Raw genomic sequence first — 27,051 nt, 5'->3', positions numbered from 1 at the left:
TGTAATTGTGTGGATTTATATGATGAGATAAAAGCAAGGCTCCACCACATTTAGAAGTACGGTTAGAAAGGCCAAAGTGGTGAGAGGGCGGACAGGATTGCTGGAGGAAAAAGTACCATGTCTCAGTGAGACATAGCAAGTCCAATTCATGATTAAGGATAAGGTCATACACGAGGTGTGATTTATAATGGATAGAATGAGTATTTAAGAGGCCAATCTGAAAGAACGGTTCTTGAGAAACGGCAGGGAAGGAATTTGTAGGAATAAGGGTGCATGACCTTCTTCAAGAACAAGCCAGCATGATATTCTTACACTAGTAAAAAAAGGCCCATTTCTGACACAAATGAAACGGGCGCTAGCAAGGTTTTCCTTGAAGTGTGTATGTTTGAGAGAGTGTGTGTGCGAGAGAGTGAATGTGCGAGTGTGTGTGTGACAGAGAGATTGAGACTGGGTGCGAGTGTGCCTGTGAGCCATCTTACCTTCCCCTCTCCAGAGAAGTCTTTAGTCCTGCTCTCATTTAGCTGATCTTGTCGCTCTCCTCCAGTCTCCTCATGATCATTCTCCTCTTCCTTGGGGTCATGCGTTTCTTCGGTATCGTCGTCTTCCTCCACTCCCTCCCCCAAGTCACTTTGGCCCTCCTCGTGATCGCTGCCGGCAGTGTCCTGTGTGCCAGCTCCTCCTCACTCTCGTGTAGGGCAGAGTCAGCAGTTCCAGGTTCCAGCGCACCGAGAATATAATCCAGTCCGTCCTGGGCAAAAGACTGTGGCAAAATGCTCTTATTCCATATCATCATGCTGATCAATCCATAGACTGGTGGGTTGTGTCCATCTACCAGCAGGTGGAGATAGAGAGCAATCCTTTTGCCTCCCTATATGTGGTCATGTGCTGCCGGAAACTCCTCAGTATGTTCTCTATCTCAGCAGGTGGTGGTCACACGCAGCAGCAGCTCTGGCTAGGCCTCCAAGCCTAATTTTTAGGTTTTGTTGAGTGCCTGGGGTTGAGGGCTCTTCTTGAGCAAGTGCAAACCTGGTGGCGCCAGGTCCCTCCTTTTCTCCCCCCTCCCGCTGGCTCCGTTAAAAAAAAAAAAAAAAAAAAAAAAATTTTGAACGTCCTTAAGGGCGTTTATTTCGACGTTTATTTAAACGTTTATTGCAGCTACTCACTGGGACACCAGGTCGTTACAGCTCGGAGCGAGAAGCCGGTAATTTTTACCTTTTTATAGCGGGCAGGGGGTTCCCCGATTGATCTCCACGTGGCCTATGGCGTCGGAGGGCGAGGGCGCGAAGAATCGCTCCCCGGACCGCGTGTGCGCTTCTAGCGGGGATGCGGGGGTTTTAAAGTCTGATTCACCCTTGTTGGGTGTCAGTTTGGAGGCCGGTCAGTGTCCCGGGTCTTCCTCCGGCGCGGCGGTTTTTCCCGCCATAAACGCCCATCCCCCGCTGCTCGCCTCTGCCATCTTGGCCAACCACTCTGCTCGGACGGCTTCTTCTTGGGCTGCCCTTGAGCTGGGAGACGTTCATGCCATGGCCGCCCTTGATTTGGGCGACGGCAAAAAAGCGGCTAAAGTTAAGCGCCGTTCTTCCCGCGCGGCTCCTTCGCGGAGTGTCGCGCCGGACGCCATCTTGGATGCGCAGCATGGTTCTCCCCCGCTCTTGCGAGCGCCGGTTGAGGGTGCGTCTAGGGCTGTGGCCCAGGCTGCTGAATTGCACAGTTTGGGGGGTTTCTCCCCCGAGTTTATTTTGCTGCTGCATCAGGCCTTCCTTACGCAGAACGCTGCCCCTTCTCCCTTGTCCGATAAAGGGGTTGAGGCCCCCGGAAGTAAACGCCCTCGGGTGGATGCCCAGGCCTTAGAGGACGCTGTTTCTTCTGATGTAGATGAGGGCAGCGTATCTGAGTTCTCCCAACGATCCTTTGGGGATTCCTTGGAAGAGACGGATTCCCGCTCGGATGGAGCGGATGAACCCTCTGCAGCACGGATTTTTCGCTCAGAGGATTTGCCCAACCTGTTAATGCAGGCCATGAGCATTTTGAAGATTTCCTTTCCGGAGGACGTCTCTCCCTCAGCCCCTGTTGGCTCCGCCATTATGCTGGGGACGAAGCGCCCGCCTAGAACCTTCCACGTGCATGATGCCATGCACACCTTAATTTCGGCTCAATGGGATGTCCCGGAAGCGAGCCTCAAAGTGGCTAGGGCTATGTCCCGCCTCTATCCTTTGCCTGAAAGTGAGCGTGAGGCCTTTGTTTGGCCTACCGTGGATTCTTTAATCACTGCGGTGACTAAGAAAACGGCGTTGCCGGTGGAAGGTGGCACGGCACTAAAGGACGCCCAAGACAGAAGATTGGAAGCGGCTTTAAGGTCGTCCTTCGAGGCGGCTGCCTTAAGTTTGCAGGCCTCAGTTTGCGGCTCCTATGTGGCCAGGGCGTGCCTGACGATGGTGCAGCGGGCTTCCCCCTCGGATCCTTCCTTGAGGGCTGACTGGCCGGCCCTGGAATCGGGCTTGGCTTATTTGGCAGACTTACTGTATGATGTCTTGAGAGCCTCGGCTAAAGGCATGGCTCAGACAGTCTCTGCGCGGCGCTGGCTTTGGCTGAAACATTGGTTTGCGGACCACACCTCTAAGTCCCGCCTGGCTAAGTTGCCTTTTAAAGGCAAGCTGCTCTTTGGGGTCGAGCTGGACAAAATCGTGACTGATCTCGGCACGTCTAAGGGCAAGAGGTTACCAGAGGTCAGGGCTCGGGCTAGTGCTCGCCCCGGTATCTCCAGAGGACGGTTTCAAGAAGCCCGTCGGTACCGCCCGGGCAAGTCGGGCTCCTCTGCCCCCTCTTCCTTCAAAAGGAACTTCTCCCCCAAGCAGCATTCCTTTCGCAGAGACCGCCGTCCCGGAGGTACGCCCTCCGGTCCTCCCCCAGGGTTTCGTACCCAATGACGGGGTCTTGGTCCATGGCCCAGTGCAGATTGGAGGACGCCTGTCCTCGTTTCTGGGCGAGTGGACCAAAGTAACTTCAGACGCTTGGGTGCTGGAAGTCATCAGAGACGGCTACAAGTTAGAGGTCTGCCGACCCTTAAGAGACGGGTTTGTACTCTCTCCCTGCAAGTCTCCGGTCAAAGCTGTGGCAGTGCAGCAGACCTTGGACAACCTGATCCGCCTGGGTGCGGTCGTTCCGGTGCCAGAAAATCAGATTGGCAAGGGACGTTACTCCATTTACTTTGTGGTACCAAAGAAAGGAGGTTCTGTCCGGCCTATCCTCGACCTCAAAGGGGTCAATCGGGCCTTGAAAGTGCGGCACTTTCGCATGGAGACTCTCCGCTCTGTTATAGCGGCAGTGAAGGCAGGAGAGTTCTTGGCTTCCTTGGACATCAAGGAAGCGTACCTGCATATTCCCATCTGGCCTCCTCATCAACGCTTTCTGCGTTTTGCAGTCCTGGGACGACACTTCCAGTTCAGAGCCCTCCCTTTCGGTTGGCTACTGCTCCGCGGACCTTCTCCAAAGTAATGGTGGTCATCGCGGCCTTCCTGCGAAAGGAAGGAGTACAAGTCCATCCTTATCTGGACGACTGGTTGATCCGAGCCCCCTCTTATGCAGAGTGCGGCAAAGCTGTGGACCGGGGTAGTTGCTCTTTTGAGCTCCCTGGGATGGATCATCAACTGGGAGAAGAGCCAGCTGCGCCCGACTCAGTCCCTGGAGTATCTGGGAGTTCGATTCGACACCCAAGTGGGCAGAGTGTTCCTGCCAGACAATCGGATTGTCAAGCTTCAGGCTCAGGTGGACCAGTTCCTAGTAGCCTCTCCTCTTCGGGCTTGGGACTATGTGCAGCTGTTGGGCTCTATGACGGCCACGATGGAAGTAGTGCCCTGGGCCAGAGCTCATATGAGACCACTACAACACTCTCTGCTGCAGCGCTGGACTCCGATGTCGGAGGATTATGCTGTGCGCCTTCCCTTGGATCCAGCAGTGCGCAAGGCGCTGAGCTGGTGGATGCAGACAGACAAGTTGTCTACAGGAATGCCTCTGGTGACCCCGGAGTGGATTGTCGTCACGACGGACGCCTCTTTGTCGGGCTGGGGAGCCCACTGCTTGGGAAGGATAGCGCAGGGGCTCTGGTCTCCTGCAGAGGCAAAGTGGTCTATCAACCTCCTGGAACTCAGAGCCATTCGGTTGGCGCTTTTGGAGTTCATCCCGGTACTGGCGTTGAAGCCAGTACGGGTCCTGTCGGACAATGCCACGGCTGTGGCCTATGTCAACCGCCAGGGAGGTACCAAGAGCGCCCCTCTAGCCAAGGAGGCCATGAATCTATGCCAGTGGGTGGAAGAGAACCTGGAACAGCTGTCAGCGGCCCACATTGCCGGAGTCATGAATGTCAAGGCGGACTTTCTCAGTCGCCATACCTTGGAGCCCGGAGAGTGGCAGCTATCTGCTCAGGCGTTCTTGGACATCACGAAGCGCTGGGGCCAGCCGAGCCTAGATCTGATGGCGTCATCGGCCAATTGCCAAGTGCCGCGCTTTTTCAGCAGAGGACGGGACCCTCGATCCCTGGGAGTAGATGCTCTTCTCCAACAGTGGCCGACACAAGAGCTTCTCTATGTGTTCCCGCCCTGTCCCATGTTGGGCAGGGTGCTAGACCGGGTGGCAAAGCATCCGGGCCGGGTAATCCTGGTGGGTCCGGACTGGCCCAGACGTCCCTGGTATGCGGACTTGATCAGGCTCTCAGTCGACGATCCTCTGCGGCTGCCAGTGGAGCAGGGCCTGTTACATCAAGGTCCCGTGGTGATGGAGGATCCCTCCCCCTTTGGTCTTACGGCCTGGCTATTGAGCGGCAGCGTCTGAGAAAGAAGGGCTTCTCAGACAAGGTCATCGCCACTATGCTGAGAGCGAGGAAGCGCTCTACTTCTACTGCTTACGCCAGGGTTTGGCGTATCTTTGCAGCGTGGTGTGAAGCAGGCTCACTTTCTCCCTTCACTGCTCCAATTTCTTCAGTGTTGGCGTTCCTGCAAGAAGGTCTGGAGAAAGGCCTGTCGCTCAGTTCCCTTAAAGTCCAGGTAGCGGCTCTGGCTTGCTTCAGGGGCCGCCTGAAGGGTGTTTCCCTGGCTTCGCAGCCAGATGTGGTGCGCTTTCTCAAGGGAGTTAATCAACTGCGCCCTCCTCTGCACTCAGTGGTGCCTGCGTGGAATCTCAACCTGGTGCTAAGAGCATTGCAGAAGCCGCCTTTTGAACCCTTGTTGAGGGCATCTCTGAAAGACCTGACGTTGAAAGCAGTCTTTTTGGTGGCTATCACTTCAGCCAGAAGAGTTTCCGAGCTCCAGGCACTCTCATGTCGAGAGCCTTTTCTGCAGTTCACTGAGGCAGGAGTGACTATTCGCACAGTGCCTTCCTTCCTGCCCAAGATTGTTTCTCGCTTCCATGTGAATCAGCAGCTCTGTCTCCCTTCCTTTCGTAGGGAGGACTACCCAGAGGAATACTCTGCTCTCAAATATCTGGATGTGAGACGTGTCATCATCAGATACTTGGAAGTGACCAATGATTTCCGGAAATCGGATCATCTGTTTGTCCTGTTTGCAGGTCCTCGTAAGGGTCTGCAGGCTGCTAAGCCTACAGTGGCAAGATGGGTCAAGGAAGCCATTGCAGCTGCTTATGTGGCCGCGGGGAAGGTGCCGCCTATCCAGCTGAAGGCTCACTCCACTAGAGCTCAGGCGGCCTCGATGGCAGAGGCCGGGTCCGTCTCCTTGGAAGAGATTTGCAAGGCGGCAACTTGGGCTTCGGCCCATACCTTCTCCAGGCATTACCGCTTGACTGTGGCTGCTCGGGCGGAGGCCCGGTTTGGAGCTTCAGTGTTGCGGTCAGGGATTTCAATGTCCCGCCCTGGGTGAGTACTGCTTCGGTACATCCCACCAGTCTATGGATTGATCAGCATGATGATATGGAAGGTAAAATTGTGTATCATACCTGATAATTTTCTTTCCATTAATCATAGCTGATCAATCCATAGTCCCTCCCAGATATTTGTATTGGTTATATTCTGGTTACATTTCAGGTTCAAGTTTAGTCTTCAGTCCCTGTTCAGGAGGACTTCGTGTTCAAGTTTTTCAATGGATTCTTCAAGAGTTGAGACGAATTTGTGTTACAGTGAGCTGCTGCATTCCTCTCCCCTCCGTTTTTCGGGGCTGGATTGAGACTTAAATTCTGCTGGCGCTCCCTCCCGCTTCGTGCGGCAGTAGGGCAGCTTTGTACCCCTCCCGCTTCGGCGGTGTTAGGGTCAGTCAGCTGCGGTTGCGGTTGCAGGATAAGCCAGATCCCCCCGCATCGGCGGGTGTGGTGTCCCTCCCCCGCTCCGCGGGGATGAGCTAGATGGATTCTCCTCCCCCATTTGTGTGGGGATGAGCTGGGTTAATTCCCCTCCCCCGTTTCGGCGGTGGTGAGCTGGGCAGAGTGTCCCTTTGTGGGTGTAATTCTCTAAGTGCTGAGTCCTGCGGATGGAGCTTGGATATCGACATACTAAGGAGTTTCCGGCAGCACATGACCACATATAGGGAGGCAAAAGGATTGCTCTCTATCTCCACCTGCTGGTAGATGGACACAACCCCACCAGTCTATGGATTGATCAGCTATGATTAATGGAAAGAAAATTATCAGGTATGATACATAATTTTACCTTCCGCTGCTTATGCAGCCGCAGGCTCTTCTCCAGCCTGCGGATCTCCCGCTCCTCGTTCACGTTTGCCTCTAACAGGGCCCGCTTCGTCGCCTCCTCGCCACCGAGAGATACGGGGCCCCTTTGTCGCATTCCCACCGCTTCTCACCTTCTGCGCATTGTGGTCCGCACTCTTGACCACCTCCTGACGACACTGCCCAGCACTTCGCTTCTGCTCGATCTTCTGCCCCGAGGTTGCCGTGGGGTCCTCTCCTTGGCAACCGAATGCCTCCACTCGTAGTAATCTTTTCTCCTGCTTTTCTTCTGCCGGCGCTTCTCTTTCCGTAGTTCCTTCCTAGTCTTCCTCGTCCCTCCCTCCCAGTTCCAGGTTCGTCGTCCCTCCCTTCCTCCTTCCCTCCCTTCCAGTTCCAGGTTGCTCAATGGTTCTGTTTGTCGTTGAAGGTCCGCCTCCGCCCCTGTGCCCTGCCCCTTTCGCCCCTTCTCCTCCGGCTCTGACGTCAGCCTGATATACGGAGCCTAGCAGACCAAGGAGCCACGGTCTCAGTCAGCAAGACGAATAGAATGTTGGAGGTGAGAATTATTATATAGGATGTGGGGTGATGTCATCCATGGAGCCCGGTGCAGCACTTCCATAGTCCGCTGTTACTTTAAAACTTATCCTGATGCTCGATCGCAGGACCAGCAATCTAGTGTTTTCCTTAGCGCAGAGAGGTTGGGTTTCCAATCTTTCCTCAGCACGTCAAACTTTTCTATTTCGGTGCCTTTTTGCAGATGGCTTGAAGATTGCCAATAGAGTGGATACCCTGGAAGGAGTAGAAACCATGAGAAGAGATCTCCAAAAACTAGAAGAATGATCAAAGGTCTGGTAGTTAAATTTAATGCCCTATACCAGGCACAGTACTTCAAATCATTAAAAAAAAAAAAAAAATCAACAATCACAATAATAATTTCTTAAATTATTTAACAGAAGTGCTTTACACAAAATTGTTTATTTAAAAATAGTAATTAAAACATACTCCTAACAATACTTATCTGTATAGTATCTTAAAATACAGGAGGCATATTTTCAAAGCACTTAGCCTTCCAAAGTTCCACTTTGGAAGGCTAAGTGCTTTGAAAATATGCCTCCTGGGTTATCCATATCACACTCACTGTATCATATACAAATATGTTGAAAATATGTAAACCTCCCAAACCAATCTCCCAATGAAGATAATATATGCATATGTTGAAAAGATGTTAACCTTAAGTCCAATCTCCCAATGATGATAATGTGTGTCCAGTCCCAGGCAATCTGCAACAGTCACTCTTGAATGTGCTGAACCACACACAATAGCGTTCAACCATAAATCTAAATGTCTCCATGAAATACCAATCATTTATATCCTCGAGTTAAGCTGTTGCATATTATAAAGGTGACTTCTGTTTTTAAAAATGGCTCCAGCTTCCCCATGGCATAACTCCAAGTGGGAGAATCTCAATAGCTTGTTTCGTTTACTCATGCAGAGTTTCGCAGTTGGCTTTCTCAGAAGGATATGCTACAGTAAAACAATACAAATGCATGCATAAATTATTTTCAAAAACTTTCATAACATATTTCTAACCTGCTTCTCACAGCCGTCTCCTCCAGAGGGAATCCATGTCCATAATGCAGTGCTTCCAGCAAAAGGTATCAAAACCTCACTTCCCCTTGCTATTTATAAAACGCTTCTCCACCTCAGATTGTCACCACTCAATTTCCCTGTTTAAGCCCCCGGAATAGGTGCTATCCCATGTATATACAAAATGTTGTTCTTTATATAACAATCTGCTTGTCAGCATACTCCCCTCTCCAACCACCTGAAGCAACACTACAAATCGCAACTCGGATATCAAATGGTTTTGCTGCTGCCAGTGGGAAGTTAAAGGCGCATCCAATTTATTGATCCGGATGTTACTAATATGCACTCCTATGCGCGTTTTTACTTTCCTCACAATTTGGTCGATGTAGCACAGCCCACAAGGGCAAATGACACAATACAATGTTGTTTCCATTGCATACTGGCAATAAATGCATTTACCACGGTATGCATTTATTGCTAGTATGCAATGGAAATAACATTTGTCAGAATACTGCGCTCTACGCGCCTGTTTCATCTTAAGTGTAGAACTAATTGTGATTCGGCGGGTGAGTGTATTGTGTCATTTGCCCAGGTGATGTGAAGAATCAGCTTCTCTTCTAGGCTTGTCTACTCCATGCCAGAGAGATGCCGACTTTTTTTGCAGCTAAATTTTAAATCACAAGCAAAACATATAGATGTTAAAAATATAATGGTCACAATTTTTGTCAACTCATTTGATCAGTAATAATGTTGGAATTCAAAATAGCAACCAGTAACATGTTCTATGCTTATAATTAGGGCTATAGTGGTACCAACAATAGTGTATATTATAAGTGATGGTATATAATAACCCAGAATGAAAGGAAAACTAAAACACATTTTAAAGTTGTGTAACTGAGTATTTTATGTGTTGTTCTAAACTGTTGAAAATAGATTTTGACCAAGTAATGCAGGAATTATAAATACCACTGTAAATCTAAGAAGGGCGAGTCAGCATCAAAAGCTATCATTGCTCACTGGTTAAAGATATGATTTCTTTAGCATGTGTTTTAACAGATAGACAATTGCCTACAACCATGAGAGTCACTCCATTAGAGGGGTAGCTTCTTCTTGGCCAGGGTATAATGCAGTGTCTCCTTTGCTGTGGCATATCTAGGACTGAATGGGCCTACAATAATATCATCTCTCCCAAGGTGGTTGGGACCAGGTGGGAGGAGGGGCAAGATGAGACACTCTTTCAGAGATCCAGTAAACAAACCCTGCAAAAGGCAAACAAATTCCAGACCTACATCGAAAACCTGTCATAGTAACAGAAATAGAAACTGAAGCGCAAGATATCAGAGATGCACATTTCCCAAAACTGACATATTACAGTTAATAATTTCAGAAATAAAAATTACTTTATTCTACCTTTATTGTCAGCATTGCTTTGGTCCCAGTGTCTCTTTTGTGCTTTTTTCTGTTTTGTCCCATGGTCTCCTTTCCTTTTGACATCTCTTTTCTCTCTATATAAATGTTTCTATCCATGTTCAGTGACTCCCTTTTGTGCCCCTTTTGCGCCCCATGTTCAGTATCTGCCTTCTCAGTGTCCCTATCCTCTCTCCATTACTCAGCATGTGCCCTTTGTGTTCTTATCTTACTCTGTCCAGCATCCACCTGTGTTCCTATTCATCTGCTTGTATCCAGCATCGCCCCTATGTGTCCCTGTCTCCATTCTCCCTCCAACTGCAGCATCTCTTCTGTGTCTCCGTCCCTCCCCATGGCCAGTTTCTCTCCTCTCTCTTCCCTTCCTCCATTCCCCACTCCTGATCCCTGAACTCCCTCTGTGGACCAGCATCTCTCTCTCCCTCCCTCCTTGGTCCATGTTTCTTCTTCTCTCTCTAGTCTGTGTGTATGTGTGTCTCTCTCTGCCCCTCCAAGTCCAGTATCTTCCTCCCCCCCACCTTTGGTCTATGCCTCTCTCTTTTTATCTTCCTTCAGCTTGCCCCTCCCCCTTTTCTCCAGGTCTTTTTCTCTGTCTTTCTCTTTCCTCTCTCCTTCTCTCCTGTGTCTAGGTCCAGGTCTCTTCCAGTCCTCCACACGCCAAGGTGGCTCACATCAGACACAGTGCTGAAGGTGGCCTCTCCTGTGTTCTGCCTCTCTGATATTCTCACGGTTGTGCTCCTGTTTCATGCTCTCACTCATCTCGCCACGTGGTGATCAGACCTGGTGGCTGCGATGGACTGTCTGTTTGCTGTTTCCCATGTTCCAGAAGTCATGCTGGTCCGGTCCGGATCTTCAAGCCTTCCAGACTGTCTTGGGATTTTTGGAACTTAGCAGCACTCTTACCTGGTGAACTTCCTTGTATGTTGCCTTTATTAAGCACCTGGGAACTTTCAGGCTTTGCCTTGGCAACAGAGGTCTTCAGTTGTGTTCTTGTCCTTGTTGGTCTGTTGCGGTTCCTGCCCTGAAAACTTGCTTCCATATCATCATGCTGATCAATCCATAGACTGGTGGGTTGTGTCCATCTACCAGCAGGTGGAGATAGAGAGCAATCCTTTTGCCTCCCTATATGTGGTCATGTGCTGCCGGAAACTCCTCTGTATGTTCTCTGTCTCAGCAGGTGGTGGTCACACACAGCAGCAACTCTGGCTAGGTCTCCAAGCCTAATTTTTAGGTTTTGTTGAGTACCTGGGGTTGAGGGCTCTTCTTCAGCAAGTGCAAACCTGGTGGCGCCAGGTCCCTCCTTTTCTCCCCCCTCCCGCTGGCTCCGTAAAAAAAAAAAAAAAAATTTTGGACGTCCTTAAGGGCGTTTATTTCGACGTTTATTTAAACGTTTATTGCAGCTACTCACTGGGACACCAGGTCGTTACAGCTCGGAGCGAGAAGCAGGTAATTTTTACCTTTTTATAGCGGGCAGGGGGTTCCCCGATCGATCTCCACGTGGCCTATGGCGTCGGAGGGCGAGGGCGCGGAGAATCGCTCCCCGGACCGCGTGTGCGCTTCTAGCGGGGATGCGGGGGTCTTAAAGTCTGATTTGCCCTTGTTGGGTGTCAGTTCGGAGGCCGGTCAGTGTCCTGGGTCTTCCTCCAGTGCTGCGGTTTTTCCCACCATAAACGCCCATCCCCCGCTGCTCGCCTCCGCCATCTTGGCCGGCCACTCTGCTCGGACGGCTTCTTCTTGGGCCGCCCTTGAGCTGGGAGACGTTAATGCCATGGCCGCCCTTGATTTGGGCGACGGCAAAAAAGCGGCTAAAGTTAAGCACCGTTCTTCCCGCGCGGCTCCTTCGCGGAGTGTCGCGCCGGACGCCATCTTGGATGCGCAGCATGTTTCTCCCCCGCTCTTGCGAGCGCCGGTTGAGGGTGCGTCTAGGGCTGTGGCCCAGGCTGCTGAAGTGCACAGTCTGGGGGGTTTCTCCCCCGAGTTTATTTTGCTGCTGCATCAGGCCTTCCTTATGCAAAACGCTGCCCCTTCTCCCTTGTCCGATAAAGGGGTTGAGGCCCCCGGAAGTAAACGCCCTCGGGTGGATTCCCAGGCCTTAGAGGACTCTGTTTCCTCTGATGTTAGATGAGGGCAGCGTATCTGAGTTCTCCCAACGGTCCTTTGGGGATTCCTTGGAGGAGATGGATTCCCGCTCGGATGGAGCGGATGACTCCTCTGCATCGCGGATCTTTCGCTCAGAGGATTTGCCCAACCTCTTAGTGCAGGCCATGAGCATTTTGAAGATTTCCTCTCCAGAGGACGTCTCTCCCTCAGCCCCTGTTGGCTCCGCCATTATGCTGGGGACGAAGCGCCCGCCTAGAACCTTCCACGTGCATGATGCCATGCACACCTTAATTTCGGCTCAATGGGATGTCCCGGAAGCGAGCCTCAAAGTGGCTAGGGCTATGTCCCGCCTCTATCCTTTGCCTGAAAGTGAACGGGAGGCCTTTCTTTGGCCTACCGTGGATTCTTTAATCACTGCGGTGACTAAGAAAACGGCGTTGCCGGTGGAAGGTGGCACGGCCCTAAAGGACGCCCAAGACAGAAGATTGGAGGCGGCCTTAAGGTCGTCCTTCGAGGCGGCTGCCTTAAGTTTGCAGGCCTCAGTTTGCGGCTCCTACGTGGCCAGGGCGTGCCTGACGATTGTGCAGCGGGCTTCCCCCTCGGATTCTTCCTTGAGGGCTGATTGGCCGGCCCTGGAATCGGGCTTGGCTTATTTGGCAGACTTACTGTATGATGTCTTGAGAGCCTCGGCTAAAGGTATGGCTCAGACAGTCTCTGCGCGGCGGTGGCTTTGGCTGAAACATTGGTCTGCGGACCACGCCTCTAAGTCCCGCCTGGCTAAGTTGCCTTTTAAAGGCAAGCTGCTCTTTGGGGTCGAGTTGGACAAAATTGTGACCGATCTCGGCACGTCTAAGGGCAAGAGGTTACCAGAGGTCAGGGCTCGGGCCAGTGCTCGCCCTGGTAACTCCAGAGGACGGTTTCAGGAAGCCCATCAGTACCGCCCTGGCAAGTCGGGCTCCTCTGCCCCCTCTTCCTTCAAGAGGAACTTCTCCCCCAAGCAGCATTCCTTTCGCAGAGACCGCCGTCCCAGAGGTGCGCCCTCCGGTCCTCCCCCAGGGTCTCGTACCCAATGAAGGGGTCCTGGTCCATGGCCCAGTGCAGATTGGAGGACGCCTGTCCTCGTTTCTGGGCGAGTGGACCAGGGTAACTTCAGACGCTTGGGTGCTGGAAGTCATCAGAGACGGCTACAAGCTAGAGTTCTGCTGACCCTTAAGAGACGGGTTTGTACTCTCTCCCTGCAAGTCTCTGGTCAAAGCTGTGGCAGTGCAGCAGACCTTGGACAACCTGATCCGCCTGGGTGCGGTCGTTCCGGTGCCAGAAAATCAGCTTGGCAAGGGATGTTACTCCATTTACTTTGTGGTACCAAAGAAAGGAGGTTCTGTACGGCCTATCCTCGACCTCAAAGGAGTCAATCGGGCCTTGAAAGTTCGGCACTTTCGCATGGAGACTCTCCGCTCTGTTATAGCGGCAGTGAAGGCAGGGGAGTTCCTGGCATCCTTGGACATCAAGGAAGCGTACTTGCATATTCCCATCTGGCCTCCTCATCAACGCTTTCTGCGTTTTGCAGTCCTGGGCCGACACTTCCAGTTCAGAGCCCTCCCGTTCGGGTTGGCTACTGCTCCGCGGACCTTCTCCAAAGTAATGGTGGTCATCGCGGCCTTCCTGCGAAAGGAAGGAGTACAAGTCCATCCTTATCTGGACGACTGGTTGATCCGAGCCCCCTCTTATGCAGAGTGCGGCAAAGCTGTGGACCGGGTGATTGCTCTTTTGAGCTCCCTGGGGTGGATCATCAACTGGGAGAAAAGCCAGCTGCACCCGACTCAGTCCCTGGAGTATCTGGGAGTTCGATTCGACACCCAAGTGGGCAGAGTGTTCCTGCCGGACACTCGGATTGTCAAACTTCAGGCTCAGGTGGACCAGTTCCTAGTAGCCTCTCCGCTTCGGGCTTGGGACTATGTGCAGCTGTTGGGCTCTATGACGGCCACGATGGAAGTAGTGCCCTGGGCCAGGGCTCATATGAGACCACTACAACAGACGGGCTGGGGAGCCCACTGCTTGGGAAGGACAGCGCAGGGGCTCTGGTCTCCTGCAGAGGCAAAGTGGTCTATCAATCTCCTGGAACTCAGAGCCATTCGGTTGGCGCTTTTGGAGTTCCTCCCGGTACTGGCGTTGAAGCCAGTACGGGTCCTGTCGGACAATGCCACGGCTGTGGCCTATGTCAACCGCCAGGGAGGTACCAAGAGCGCCCCTCTAGCCAAGGAGGCCATGAATCTATGCCAGTGGGCGGAAGCGAACCTGGAACAGCTGTCAGCGGCCCACATTGCCGGAGTCATGAATGTCAAGGCGGACTTTCTCAGTCGCCATACCTTGGATCCCAGAGAGTGGCAGTTATCGGCTCAGGCATTCTTGGACATCACGAAGCGCTGGGGCCAGCCGAGCCTAGATCTGATGGCGTCATCGGCCAATTGCCAAGTGCCGCGCTTTTTCAGCAGAGAACGGGACCCTCGATCTCTGGGAGTAGATGCTCTTCTCCAACAGTGGCCGACACAGGAGCTTCTCTATGTGTTCCCGCCCTGGCCCATGTTGGGCAGGGTACTAGATCGGGTGGCAAAGCATCCGGGCCGAATAATCCTGGTGGGTCCGGACTGGCCCAGACGTCCCTGGTATGCGGACTTGATCAGGCTCTCGGTGGACGACCCTCTGCGGCTGCCAGTGGAGCAGGGCCTGTTGCATCAGGGTCCCGTGGTGATGGAGGATCCCTCCCCCTTTGGTCTTACGGCCTGGCTATTGAGCGGCAGCGTCTGAGGAAGAAGGGCTTCTCAGACAAGGTCATCGCCACTATGCTGAGAGCAAGGAAGCGCTCTACTTCTACTGCTTACGCCAGCGTTTGGCGTACCTCTGCAGCGTGGTGTGAAGCAGGCTCACTTTCTCCCTTCACTGCTCCAATTTCTTCAGTGCTGGCGTTCCTGCAAGAAGGTCTGGAGAAAGGCCTGTCGCTCAGTTCCCTTAAAGTCCAGGTAGCGGCTCTGGCTTGCTTCAGGGGCCGCCTGAAGGGTGCTTCCCTGGCTTCGCAGCCAGATGTGGTACGTTTTTCTCAAGGGAGTTAATCACCTGCACCCTCCTCTGCACTCAGTGGTGCCTGCGTGGAATCTCAACCTGGTGCTAAGAGCCTTGCAGAAGCCGCCTTTTGAACCCTTGTCGAGGGCATCTCTGAAAGACCTGACGTTGAAAGCAGTCTTTTTGGTGGCTATCACTTCAGCCAGAAGAGTTTCCGAGCTCCAGGCGCTCTCATGTCGAGAGCCTTTTCTGCGGTTCACTGAGGCAGGAGTGACTATTTGCACAGTGCCTTCCTTCCTGCCCAAGATTGTTTCTTGCTTCCATGTGAATCAGCAGCTCTGCCTCTCTTCCTTTCGTAGGGAGGACTACCCAGAGGAATACTCTTCTCTCAAATTTCTGGATGTGAGACGAGTCATCATCAGATACTTGGAAGTGACCAATGATTTCCGGAAGTCGGATCATCTGTTTGTCCTGTTTGCAGGTCCTCGTAAGGGTCTGCAGGCTGCTAAGCCTACAGTGGCAAGATGGGTCAAGGAGGCCATTGCAGCGACTTATGTGGCCGCGGGGAAGGTGCCGCCTATTCAGCTGAAGGCTCACTCCACTAGAGCTCAGGCGGCCTCGATGGCAGAGGCCGGGTCCGTCTCCTTGGAAGAGATATGCAAGGCGGCAACTTGGGCATCGGCCCATACCTTCTCCAGGCATTACCGCTTGACTGTGGCTGCTCGGGCGGAGGCCCGGTTTGGAGCTTCAGTGTTGCGGTCAGGGATTTCAATGTCCCGTCCTGGGTGAGTACTGCTTCGGTACATCCCACCAGTCTATGGATTGATCAGCATGATGATATGGAAGGTAAAATTATGTATCATACCTGATAATTTTCTTTCCATTAATCATAGCTGATCAATCCATAGCCCCTCCCAGATATCTGTACTGTTTATATTCTGGTTGCATTTCAGGTTCAAGTTTAGTCTTCAGTTCCTGTTCAGGAGGACTTCGTGTTCAAGTTTTTTCAATTGGATTCTTCAAGAATTGAGACGAGTTTGTGTTACAGTGAGCTGCTGCATTCCTCTCCCCTCCGTTTTCGGGGCTGGATTGAGACATAAATTCTGCCGGCGCTCCCTCCCGCTTCGTGCGGCTGTAGGGCAGCTTTGTACCCCTCCCGCTTCGGCGGTGTTAGGGTCAGTCAGCTCCTCCCGCGGTTGCGGTTGCAGGATAAGCCAGATCCCCCCCGCATCGGCGGGGTGGTGTCCCTCCCCCGCTCCGCGGGGATGAGCTGGACGGATTCCCCTCCCCCACTTGTGTGGGGATGAGCTGGGTTAATTCCCCTCCCCCGTTTCGGCGGTGGTGAGCTGGGCAGAGTGTCCCTTTGTGGGTGTAATTCTCTAAGTGCTGAGTCCTGCGGATGGAGCTTGGATATCGACATACTGAGGAGTTTCCGGCAGCACATGACCACATATAGGGAGGCAAAAGGATTGCTCTCTATCTCCACCTGCTGGTAGATGGACACAACCCACCAGTCTATGGATTGATCAGCTATGATTAATGGAAAGAAAATTATCAGGTATGATACATAATTTTACCTTTGCCTGTCTTTGACCCTGCTGGTTTCCTGGTTTATTCTACGGTCTGCTGCCTGCCTAAGACTCTGCTTATTTCCTGGTTTATTCTACTGTCTGCTGCCTGCCCAAGACTCTGTTTGATTCATGGACTATTCTCCTGCTTCTGCTTAGTGCTTCTGTTCCGGTCCAGCTGCTCCAGTCTGCTATGCCTCCTGTTTGGGTGATTTGCCTGCTGCTGCCACTCCTCGGCAGCGGCCCAAGGGCTCACTTTTCCTCACCAGCGTGACAGATATAACTTCCTATGGGTGGGACGTAGCAGAAGAAAATCTCCGCCAGCTTGAGAGAGAGGCCACCTTCAGTATTGTGTCTGCCGTGAGCCACCTTGGCATAAGGAGGACTGGGTTGGGGGGGGGAGCTATAGAGATCCAGACCCAGGTGCAGGGGGAGAAGAGGAGAGAAAGTGATATCTGTAAAGCAAGCATCATGGTCCTCTATATACTTTTACGAAGCACTGTTGCTTGGATGTAGCACTTAGTGCCTCTACCTTCGCTCTAATTGACAAAAATTGTATACGCACTAATGAACTTTCAAGTGTAGTAATTGCTGAGAATGTGCTGGGCACACCCCCCAAAATTAGCACCCAGCGTTTGCACTTAGCACACTTATAACATCTGCTGTTAAGGCACACAAAGTGCAAAAACTTAGCGCACTTTAGTAAAAGTCCCCTAACTGTTATATGGTTCATCCTTTAACTGTTCAGTATTGTATTTCCCTAATGTTGAGAGACTTGCTGGTGCTTAGTGGTGATTAGAAATATCTGGAGTAATATCTTTTTTAACTCATTCTGTTTCTGATTTGTAGACAGTTGGTGTGGATATTATAATGAAGACAGTGCATATTCCAGAAACAAACGACAGCGTGGTAAGGACAAATGATTTCAACACTGGCATTCAACCTAGCATTTCCAGACTTATTCCGGACTTCAAGCACCCCTACTATTTCTAGTACTGAGGTCCTACGAACAGCTCTGCTGAGGTCAACTTCAGCATTTCCAGAAAATATTATTAGCCATACTAATAATATTTTTATTTTTTTATTTAGACTTGGATAAAGTCCCCAAATATCCCCGAGAGTGAGTGGCAAGAAATGGATCTACTCCTTGGGATCTAGATACTTGCTCCCACATATAGCTCTGTCAATATCCCCTCAGTCCTGACCTGCAGCACTCCTGCCATTCAGCTAGCAGAACCTCACTCATAATTCTCTTAGTCTTGACCTGCAGATCTGTTTGATGAGGGCAGCACATACATAAAAATATGGGCATCTGGAAGGGCCCATACATAAAAATATGGGCATCTGGAAATGGGTGCGATGCATGAAGAAATGTGTTGTAACCCTAAGGCATTTAAAAACAGTTCAGAAGCAGGTTTTACTGGTCCTCAGGTCCATGTCACTCTTGAGGGCAGTGTCTCCAAATGGATTATTTTTGTGAATACCATTACAGTAATGAACCTCACAGTATGATCTCAGGCCCAGACACACAAATCTTAACTTGCTTCCAATGTTTGCTTTAGACTGGTTGTAACTAGTCTAAAGCGAATGTTATTTTGGGTGTAATGTATAAAGGGGTTAAGCGTGGCTTTTACCGTTTGCCTTAGCAGCTAACTAGCCAATGCAAATGTATAGCGCTATATAAATGCTATTAGTAGTAGTATTAAATCAGCTCATTAGTATTTAAATGAGCTGTCCAAGGGTTGCACAAACATTTTCCCAGCAATTCACAAAAAGGATCGCCTGTTGGAGCATGCAGAATTTTCAAGCAGGTCTGGAGCTGTCGGTACAGTAGAGTTCCTGGCTGCTCCCCACTTATATTGGGCAGCTCATGCTGCTGGATTCCATTCTCTTGTGCTATAGCAGGGGGTTTCCAGGCTGGCACTGCATGTTAGGGCTGACCAGGAACACAGCACTCCCTCCTTCCAGCCTGACTTCAGTGTTTCCCTGGTCACCGCCACTGTTGCACACAGGACAGAGAGAAGGGGTGCAGCAAATGCAGTCCCTGTTGCCCTCCACAGCCAGTGGAGCAATCTGGCTGCCATTCCCCCACTACAAATTTCATCGTTGGAGGAGGTGGAGTGTCCTGCAGCACAGAACTGTTACATGGCTTTCGTACACGCCGGATGAATCTGGCGTGCATGAAAGCCATGTACCAGTGAAAGCTGTTCGTCTGTTCTGGGCATTTGCATAGCAGCCATGCTTAGCAGCTAGCCGCTGTACACATGCGCTGGCACTTTCCCCTACTGAGCTGTACACTGTTGTGAGCAGCTCAGTTGCATGCAATTTCATTTGGGAATCGCTTTCTGTTTCCACCTTGATAACTTTTACCGAGGTGGAAATAGCGAGCAGTTGTCTCCAGGGACTTTAGTGCATTGGCTCTCAAATTTACTATTAATGCTTACCATAGTTCTTGCATTATGCATTATGCCAAAGAGAGCTTCCTTCTGAAGTTCACAAGATATTACATACATAGGCAATTTATCCAGGCGCACTTAAAAATACTTTTTAATGAGACCTGTGGCACCCAAAACAATGAGAAATATTTCTGTATCCTTCTGCCACATTTTCTTGGTCTCAGATTATGAAGGTAGCAGGCTTGAACGTCTATACTTGTCTGCCACAGTTTACAAATACAGCATTTTAAATATTTTTTTCCTAGTAGCCTAGTGCTTCTGAAAGATGCCAGATTTGCATCACTGGAAACCGTCTGGTATTTTTTCGCAAACTGAAGCACAAGCTTTTCACATGTCATGGATGTCACAACACTGATGAACTTCCAAGTACACGTCGATATGCTATATTTACATATTACACCCCGTGAGCACCAGAAACAAACTCTCTTTGGCCCAATGCAAGTATTAAGACAAGCTATAGCAATACATTTGAGAGATCTGAGGCACTCCCCAACATATTGTGGATGAAGATTGAATTTTATTCCTGTTCTAGTATGTGCAAAACAAAGTCATTTGTAGATGCTAACCGCTGCCAATATGCCTCAACCCTGTTTTTGGAGATAAGAGGCTAATTCAGTCTTTGGGTTCTTCAGTCTGCTGCCAACAGTGTCAATTAGTGCTGAATTCTGACAGTGGGTTGTATTTGCCTTTCTTTGTGAAGGGAATGTTTGTCCTCTGGGAATCAGACTAAGACTACTAATTTATTTCACCTTGATCATCAAATGGCTCTCACACAGTGATGCTGTCACTTCTGTTGAGGTTTGAAAAACAAAATGTGTCTAGGACACTACTGAAATTTGCCTCTAAATAAACAGTTGGCAGAATTTCATCAGAAACCCAGCCAGTAAGCCAAATATCACGGAACTCTTGGAGTTACTGCCAGTTTTCCATGAACAGACTTCATTATTGGAGGAGTCTCATTAAAAGAGCATTTTCCTCCTCTGTATTGTGTGCCAGTAACATGAAAAATGCATGATATGGAGGAATAAAGATCATACACGGGCGTTTGTGTCATCGTGATCCCATTTTGATATGTGAATCATGTTCTCTCTGCATTTATAAATAGACTGAAGATCAAGCAGGAAAGTTTAAAGTAATTTATATTAAAATATTCTGTCTAGCAGTTTTTTTTTTTTTTTTACTATAACCAACATTTTCTCTATTGAAATACAGTGGCCGACTCAGCTTCAATGAAATATGCACTCTAGCAGGGTATTAATTATAACAGGAGTTCAACAACTGTAGTGGTTCTCAATCTGGGTCTCAGAACACTTTAGATAATTGATTTTTTCGCGATACTTGTAATGAATATTTGGAGATCTAGTATATGAAAATTTCCAAGTATACAGATACGGTATAACAAAAGAGAGGGAACAAAGTACAAACTAAAGTCCAAACAAAAAAACAGCACCACGGGCCTTTAAAATGGAACAAAGTTCTTTAATGAATTGGATACAGAAAGTGAAGGTGCCTTGGTGCTTTATAACTTTTGCTACGTGAGACGTGGGGTAAGGAATATTGTAGATGAAAATATTCGAGTTATTCCCCAAGTTTTCCACGTCATCACTGTGACCCCTGACGCAGGTGCTAGTCACCGAAACACGGCCCGTGTCGGGTCAAGGCTCATTCATTAAAGAACTTTGTTCCATTTTAAAGGCCCGTGGTGCTGTTTTTTTGTTTGTTTTTCAAGTATACAGATACACCTCTTGAATACTCATTACAGATACCCTGAAAACTAAACCAGCTAGGGTGCTGTCCAAGCCTGGATTGACTAATCCATCTTTATTTGGTTATTGTCCAAACTCATCTTATTTTTCATGTTTGAACCAAGCTAAACTCCCTGCACAGGCAGCTTTGGTTTTGTTTTTAGGAACTGATCAGCAAGGATTGAGCCCATCATCATCTACTATAATAAAACTCACCCTCAACGTTCTGAAGACAACGTTCTGAAGTCACTCAGTCACTCACTGAAGGGTTCATGGATTCATGGTGGTGAAGCCACAACACTGACCATGTCTCTCTGCCCCGCCCTCGCATGACGGACCAATCAGAAAAAACACCCTCAACATTCTGAAACACAAAGGACCATCACAACACCGTTCCCAGGCAACACTAGGCAACGTAAGACGGACCAATCAGAGGAAACTACGTGACAATAAGGGAGGAGCATTCCCCAGCAGAATGGCTCATTATCTGGGCAGCACGGAGAGCACTGAACCACCGCTGGAACGAGAGAAGAATATTCCTGCTGTGGGTATGTGCAAAAATAGACCGGGGGGGGGGGGGGGGGGGGCGGGGAGATTTTTAAAAGCCTAATGCCAGTACTGAACAGTGCCAGAGGGCCCATAGCAAAGACTATATTTGGGATCGCTTGACATGGAGTCAGAGGAGCCGGAAAACAACGTGCCCCTCACCATCTGGGACGTGGGCGAACAGGACAAGCTGTGGCCCAGCTGGAAGGATTGCCCACGACCCAGCCAGCAGCAAACAGCGACCAAGGAAGGGGGAGGAGTAGGGAAACACGCAGAGCGTGTTTCCCTACTCCTTCCCTGCCTAGGAATTGCTGGAGACTGGCTGCCAAACTAACGAAACAACCGCACACCGACGCACCACCTCCATCATTCAAAAGGCATCCAGTCTTTCTTCAACAGAAATGCAAACTAATAATACAAAACAAAGAGTACCCGTTTTCTCACGCAGCTACAGGTAACTCCCCACCCCCTTCCTCTTCCCCTTTTGTCAAAGCGGCCGTGCCCAACCATCCCCAGCCTCAGGCAAGCAGTCTCCCACCTCGGGGATTCCCCGAGCACCCAGAAAAAGACGGCGCAGCTTCCCGCAGCGCATGTTCCAGCATTCCCCTGCAGCCGGCCTGAAATGGACCGAACATACCGGATCACCACCCGATGGCCCGAGACCGTGCTCCTCTCCCGCCAACTTAAAACAACCATCCCCGTCCTCAGGCAAGCCGTCTCCCACCTCCAGGATGCCCAGAACCCCAGCCCAACGGAAAAAGACTTCCCACAGCACATTTCTCTTCCAGTGTTCCCCTACAGCAGCCCTGAAACGGCTAAAAAATACCGACAGACCAAGAACGTGCTCCTCTACCTTCCGCCCATCTAAAACAACTTTGCTGCCTCAGCACAACACAAAAAAAAAAAACGGAAAAAACAATCCACCACTCAGCAAAGGCTGACCCCCCCTACAACCACATTTACATTTCACCAACAGAAAGACCCCCCTCCACAAACCTCCTTGACAGACAAAACCACACACACAATACAACAGACACACACCCTCAAAGCCACACACCAATCCATCCCACTTTGCCAGCAGAGCACAGCACATCCCCCAACCCCCCAAGCAAAAAAACAAAACAAAAAATAAAAGACACACATCAACAACCTGCACACACACCCCACCCTCACACACACACACACACAAAATAACTCTGTGACACATACACACACACACACAAAAAAACAAACACATGCTAGCGCCCGTTTCATTGGTTCGGAACGGGCCTTTTTTACTAGTATATAATAAAAAGCACCTCCAACGTTCTTGAAGCTGACTCTGTGAAAGTGAAGCCTGAAGCATTCATGCTTTCTGTATCCATCTCCTGAAATGATGTCACGTACTTCCGTGTTCATAAAGACCAATCACTGGAAGGGAACGCTGCAGAGTTGCCAGGCAATGGAACGCGACGTCACACGCTTGAAGGTGTCGGCGTCCCTCCCTTCCTCCCTCCCTCCCTCCCTTCCAGTTCCAGGTCCCCTACCTCCAAATTTTAAAAGTCAACTTCACTTACGAAGTCAGGTTTATGGCGGCTGGCAGCAGCGGTAAAAGGCATGCAGGCTCGACCCTTCTCTCTCTCAGCTCTGGTCCTGCCCTTGCGGAAACAGAAAATGAGGGCGGGACTAGAGCTGAGAAAGAGAGAGAAGGGCCGAGCCTGCACGCCTTTTACCTCTGCTGCCGGCCACCGTAAACCCGACTTCGTAAGTGAAGTTGACTTTTAAAATTTGGAGGTAGGGGGCCTGGAACTGGAAGGGAGGGACGATGACACCCTCATGCGTGTGACGTCGCGTTCTGAGGGGGAGGATCCTGGAACTGGGAGGGAGGGGGACCCTGAAACTCAGACAGAGGGAGGGGGGACCCTGAAACTCGGAGGGAGGAAGGGGGGAACCTGAAACTCGGTCCCCAGGAACTCGGAGGGAGGGGACAACCATGGAACTCGGAGGGAGGGGGGACGACCCTGGAACTCGGAGGGAGGGAGGGAATGACCCTGGAACTCTGAGGGAGGGAGGGGATGACCCAGGAGCTAGGAGGGAGGGAGGGATGACCCTGGAACTCGGAGGGAGGAGACGGACGACCCTGGAACTCGGAGGGAGGGGGACGACCCTGGAACTCGGAGGGAGGGAGGGTGACGACCCTGGAACTCGGAGGGAGGGAGGGAGGGGGGACTCTGGAACTGGGAGGGAGGGGGGCCCATGGCACACACACTGACATTCTCTCACACACTCTCTCTCTCACAGACACACTCGCACCCAGTCTCACTCTCTCTCTGTCACACTCGCACATTCACTCTCTCTCACACAGTCATTCTCACACACACTCTCTCAAACATACACACTCCGAGGAAAACCTTGCTAGCGCCCGTTTCATTTGTGTCAGAAACGGGCTTTTTTTTACTAGTGAAAAATAATCAGCTTTGACTTAAAAAGCAGCTAAAGAAAGAACAAAATCAGAAAAAAAACAGGTACAGACTAAGCAATAAAGCAATATTGCCTCTTTAATAGGGACAGGCTTATGAACCTCAACATGTATACGCTGGAAGAGAGGAGGGAGAGAGGAGACATGATAGAAACGTTTAAATATCTCAAGGGCATTTATGTACAGGAAGAGAGCCTTTTTCAAATGAAGGGGAGCTCTGGAATGAGGGGGCATACGACTAAGTTGAGAGGGAATAGGCTTAGGAGTAACCTAAGGAAGTATTATTTCACAGAAAGGGTGGTGGAGGCGTGGAATGGCCTCCCAGTGGAGGTGGTGGAGTCAAGGACTGTTCCAGAATTTAAAAAGGCAAGGGAAAAGCATGTGGGATTCCTTAGGAACAGGAAGAATTAGGGGTTACAGAGGATGGGCAGACTGGATGGGTCATATGGCCTTTATCTGCTGTCATGTTTCTATATTTTTGGAATTTGCACAAATCTTGTTTGGCATTCATCATATTCTTAACTCACTGTTTCCAGAGCATTGGTTTTTATAAAACTATTTGGTATTGCTTTTGAATGGTTCCTGAAAAATCTCCCAAACCTACCGCTTCCTATTCCAGTAATGGTGTCCAGCTAGTTATTGAAGATGGAAAGACTATAATAAAGGAACTATTACACACATTAAATACATTTTAAGCCAAAGAAATCTCATTCAGCACTTAGAAAACCACCATAAATCAGCAACTAAAAGCAAATGTTTCTACCTTGAGTGTGTTGTCTCTGCTTGAGCAGAGCTAGGGTTTCATTTTGGTCTGAACCCTAGTCACGCTAGCTGATAGTTCATTTTCAGGCTTGTTTTCAAAAGAGAAGGACGCCCATCTTTCGACACAAATCGGAAGATGGGCGTCCTCCCAGGGTCGCCTAAATCGGCATAATTGAAAGACGATTTTGGTCGTCCCTAACTGCTTTCCGTCGCGGGGATGACCAAAGTTCCCGGGGGCGTGTTGGAGGTGTAGCGAAGGCGGGACTTTGGGCGTGCCTAACACATGGGCGTCCTCGACTCATAATCGAAAAAAAGGGCGTCCCTGATGAGCTCTTGGACGACTTTACTTGGTCCTTTTTTTGTTACGACCAAGCCACGAAAAGATGCCCGAACTGACCAGATGACCACCGGAGAGAATCGGGGTTGACCTCCCCTTACTCCCCCAGTGGTCACTAACCCCCTCCTACCCTCAAAATAAAATTTTCAAAATATTTTTTGCCAGCCTCAAATGTCATACTCAGGTACATCACAGCAGTATGCAGGCCCCTGGAGCAGTTTTAATGGGTGCAGTGCACTTCAGGCAGGCGGACCCAGGCCCATCCCCCCCCGCCACCTGTTACATTTGTGGTGGTAAATGTGAGCCCTCCAAAACCTACCAGAAACCCACTTTACCCACATCTAGGTGCCCCTCTTCACCTGTAAGGGCTATGGTAGTGGTTTACAGTTGTGGGTAGTGGGGTTTGGGGGGCTCAGCACACAAGGTAAGGGAACTATGTACCTGGGAGCTTTTTCTGAAGTCCACTGCAGTGCCCCTTAGGGTGCCTGGTTGGTGTCCTGGCATGTCAGGGGGACCAGTGCACTACAAATGCTGGCTCCTCCCACGACCAAAGGGCTTGCATTGGGTCGTTTCTGAGAAGGGCGTCCTTAGTTTCCATTATCTCCGAAAATCAGAAACGACCATCTCTAAGGACGACCTAAATGTCAAGATTTGGGCATCCCCGACCATATTATCGAAAGGAAAGATAGACGCCCATCTTGTTTCGATAATACTGGTTTCCCCGCCCCTTGGCCAGGACGTCCTGCGAGGATGTCCTCAGGAAAACCTGGGCGCCCCTTTCGATTATGCCCCTCTTTGGGTTGCAGAGTGTGTCTACAGAAAAATGGCGCTTGCTGATGCCACCCCTTTTCTTTTTTCTTTCCCTTTCATACTCCTTCAATGTCTCCTATCTTTTCCCTCCACATTTTTGCCCTCTAAATCAAACGATTTCACATAAAATGCTTTTTTCTTTCCTTCTTCAGGAACTTCTGATCTATGATTCCTCTGGCAAAGAAATTTTCTACGAAATAATGGAGAAACTGGCAAGTAGCAAAGATCCTTTGTTTAACCTAAAATATGCTTTCTGTTGTTTTGAGGTTAGAGCTGTATTCGTTTTATTTCCTCTTCTCTCAAAGGCTTATGCTCCAACTTGTAACTTCCAAATATAAGCCATGTTGTGCCCTGGGCATTGCTGTTAGCTACTCTGTAGGTACCGGTTCTCTTCCCCACTCCCCACCCCCACACACAACACAGACACTGGCTGTTACTGACACTTCCGTAGTTCTTTTACCTACACTTTATACATGGAGCCTGCTCCTAAGTCAGGCATGGAGCCTGGTCTTCCTATGTGACTTGTGCAAGGCTTTTGAGCTGAGCCTTGGGTAGAATCATTATTAAAGGTTATGTGGGACTCCCTTGAGTTGGAAGCAAGCACACCATGTTTGAGAGTCTTGCTGGAGATGGGATACATTTTTTTTTCAGTTCCAGCATTTCAGTGAATGATTGAAAAGCTAGCTCTTGCGTATGCCTCATTTCAGTATCACTTAACATTTTCTTATATTATTTATAGTGGGAACAGCCTAGTATCCTCTGTTTGGTTTATGATGTCAGCAATGAGCAGTCCTTTAATAGCTGTGCCAAGTGGCTGCAGAGGGTTCGTGCCCGAACTTTATGCTCCCAACTTCCAGGTGGGTGTTAAAGACTTTTCTCTCCTTCTGCTTCAGTTCGTTAACCTGAGAACAGATGACTGTCTCCTTTAAGTAACAAGTTTCACTGTTGAAAAAGAAGATTAAAGATGGGAAGACTCTTGGGCCCAGATGCATTAAAGACGTCGGTAATTCCCGTTCCCTACCGATTCCATAGCGAATCGGTAGGGAACGGGAATGCATCAACGATAGGGAATGCAAATGAGCTACTCGTTGTAGCTCACTTGCATTCTCTATTCCTTCGGTACCTGAGTCGGAGAATCGGGACGTCCCTTTAGATTAGGCTCCTCTTCCTGGTCTCTTCAGCCAATCAAAGCGGGCTTAGCTGGCTGTTGTCAGCGAAACGCGCTCTGATTGGCTGAAGAGACCAGGAAGAGGAGCCTAATCTAAAGGGACGTCCCGATTCTCCGGCAACCAGGAAAATATAAAAGTTTTGCTGTGGAGGGGCGGCAAAGACAAAATAGAAGGGGGGAAAAAACACCAGCGCCGGCAGAGCTAAAAAAAAAACGATGGTGAGGCCTCGTGGGAGGCAGAGGAAGACATCAGATATTTCTCGGAAGAGGAGTCTGATGGTCTTCCTTCTGATCCCACTCCCTCCCCTGAAAGACAGCTTTCTCCTCCCGAGAGTCTATCTTTCGCGGCCTTTGTCCGGGAAATGTCTA

The 27,051-nt window shown here is 50.0% G+C and overlaps 1 protein-coding gene across 3 annotated transcripts in view; it reads left to right on the top strand.

Annotated features, from left to right (window-relative positions):
• Window positions 1–27,051, top strand: part of IFT27 (intraflagellar transport 27) — an 81,001-nt gene that overhangs the window by 48,477 nt on the left and 5,473 nt on the right. The window contains exons 1-4 of one of the 3 annotated variants that reach the window (XM_030210050.1): window positions 8,294–8,318; window positions 17,250–17,309; window positions 25,667–25,726; window positions 26,254–26,371. In XM_030210050.1, the coding sequence (XP_030065910.1) occupies window positions 8,298–8,318; window positions 17,250–17,309; window positions 25,667–25,726; window positions 26,254–26,371 (259 nt within the window). In that variant the 5' untranslated portion in view covers window positions 8,294–8,297. Of the gene's footprint in view, window positions 1–8,266; window positions 8,319–17,249; window positions 17,310–25,666; window positions 25,727–26,253; window positions 26,372–27,051 lie in introns of those variants that run through there. The other 2 variants (XM_030210042.1, XM_030210058.1) reach the window with 2 other exon arrangements.

The sequence above is a fragment of the Microcaecilia unicolor genome, chromosome 1, assembly GCF_901765095.1.
Source record: "Microcaecilia unicolor chromosome 1, aMicUni1.1, whole genome shotgun sequence".
Lineage (NCBI taxonomy): Eukaryota > Metazoa > Chordata > Amphibia > Gymnophiona > Siphonopidae > Microcaecilia > Microcaecilia unicolor.
This window is presented reverse-complemented; position numbering and strand designations above follow the sequence as displayed.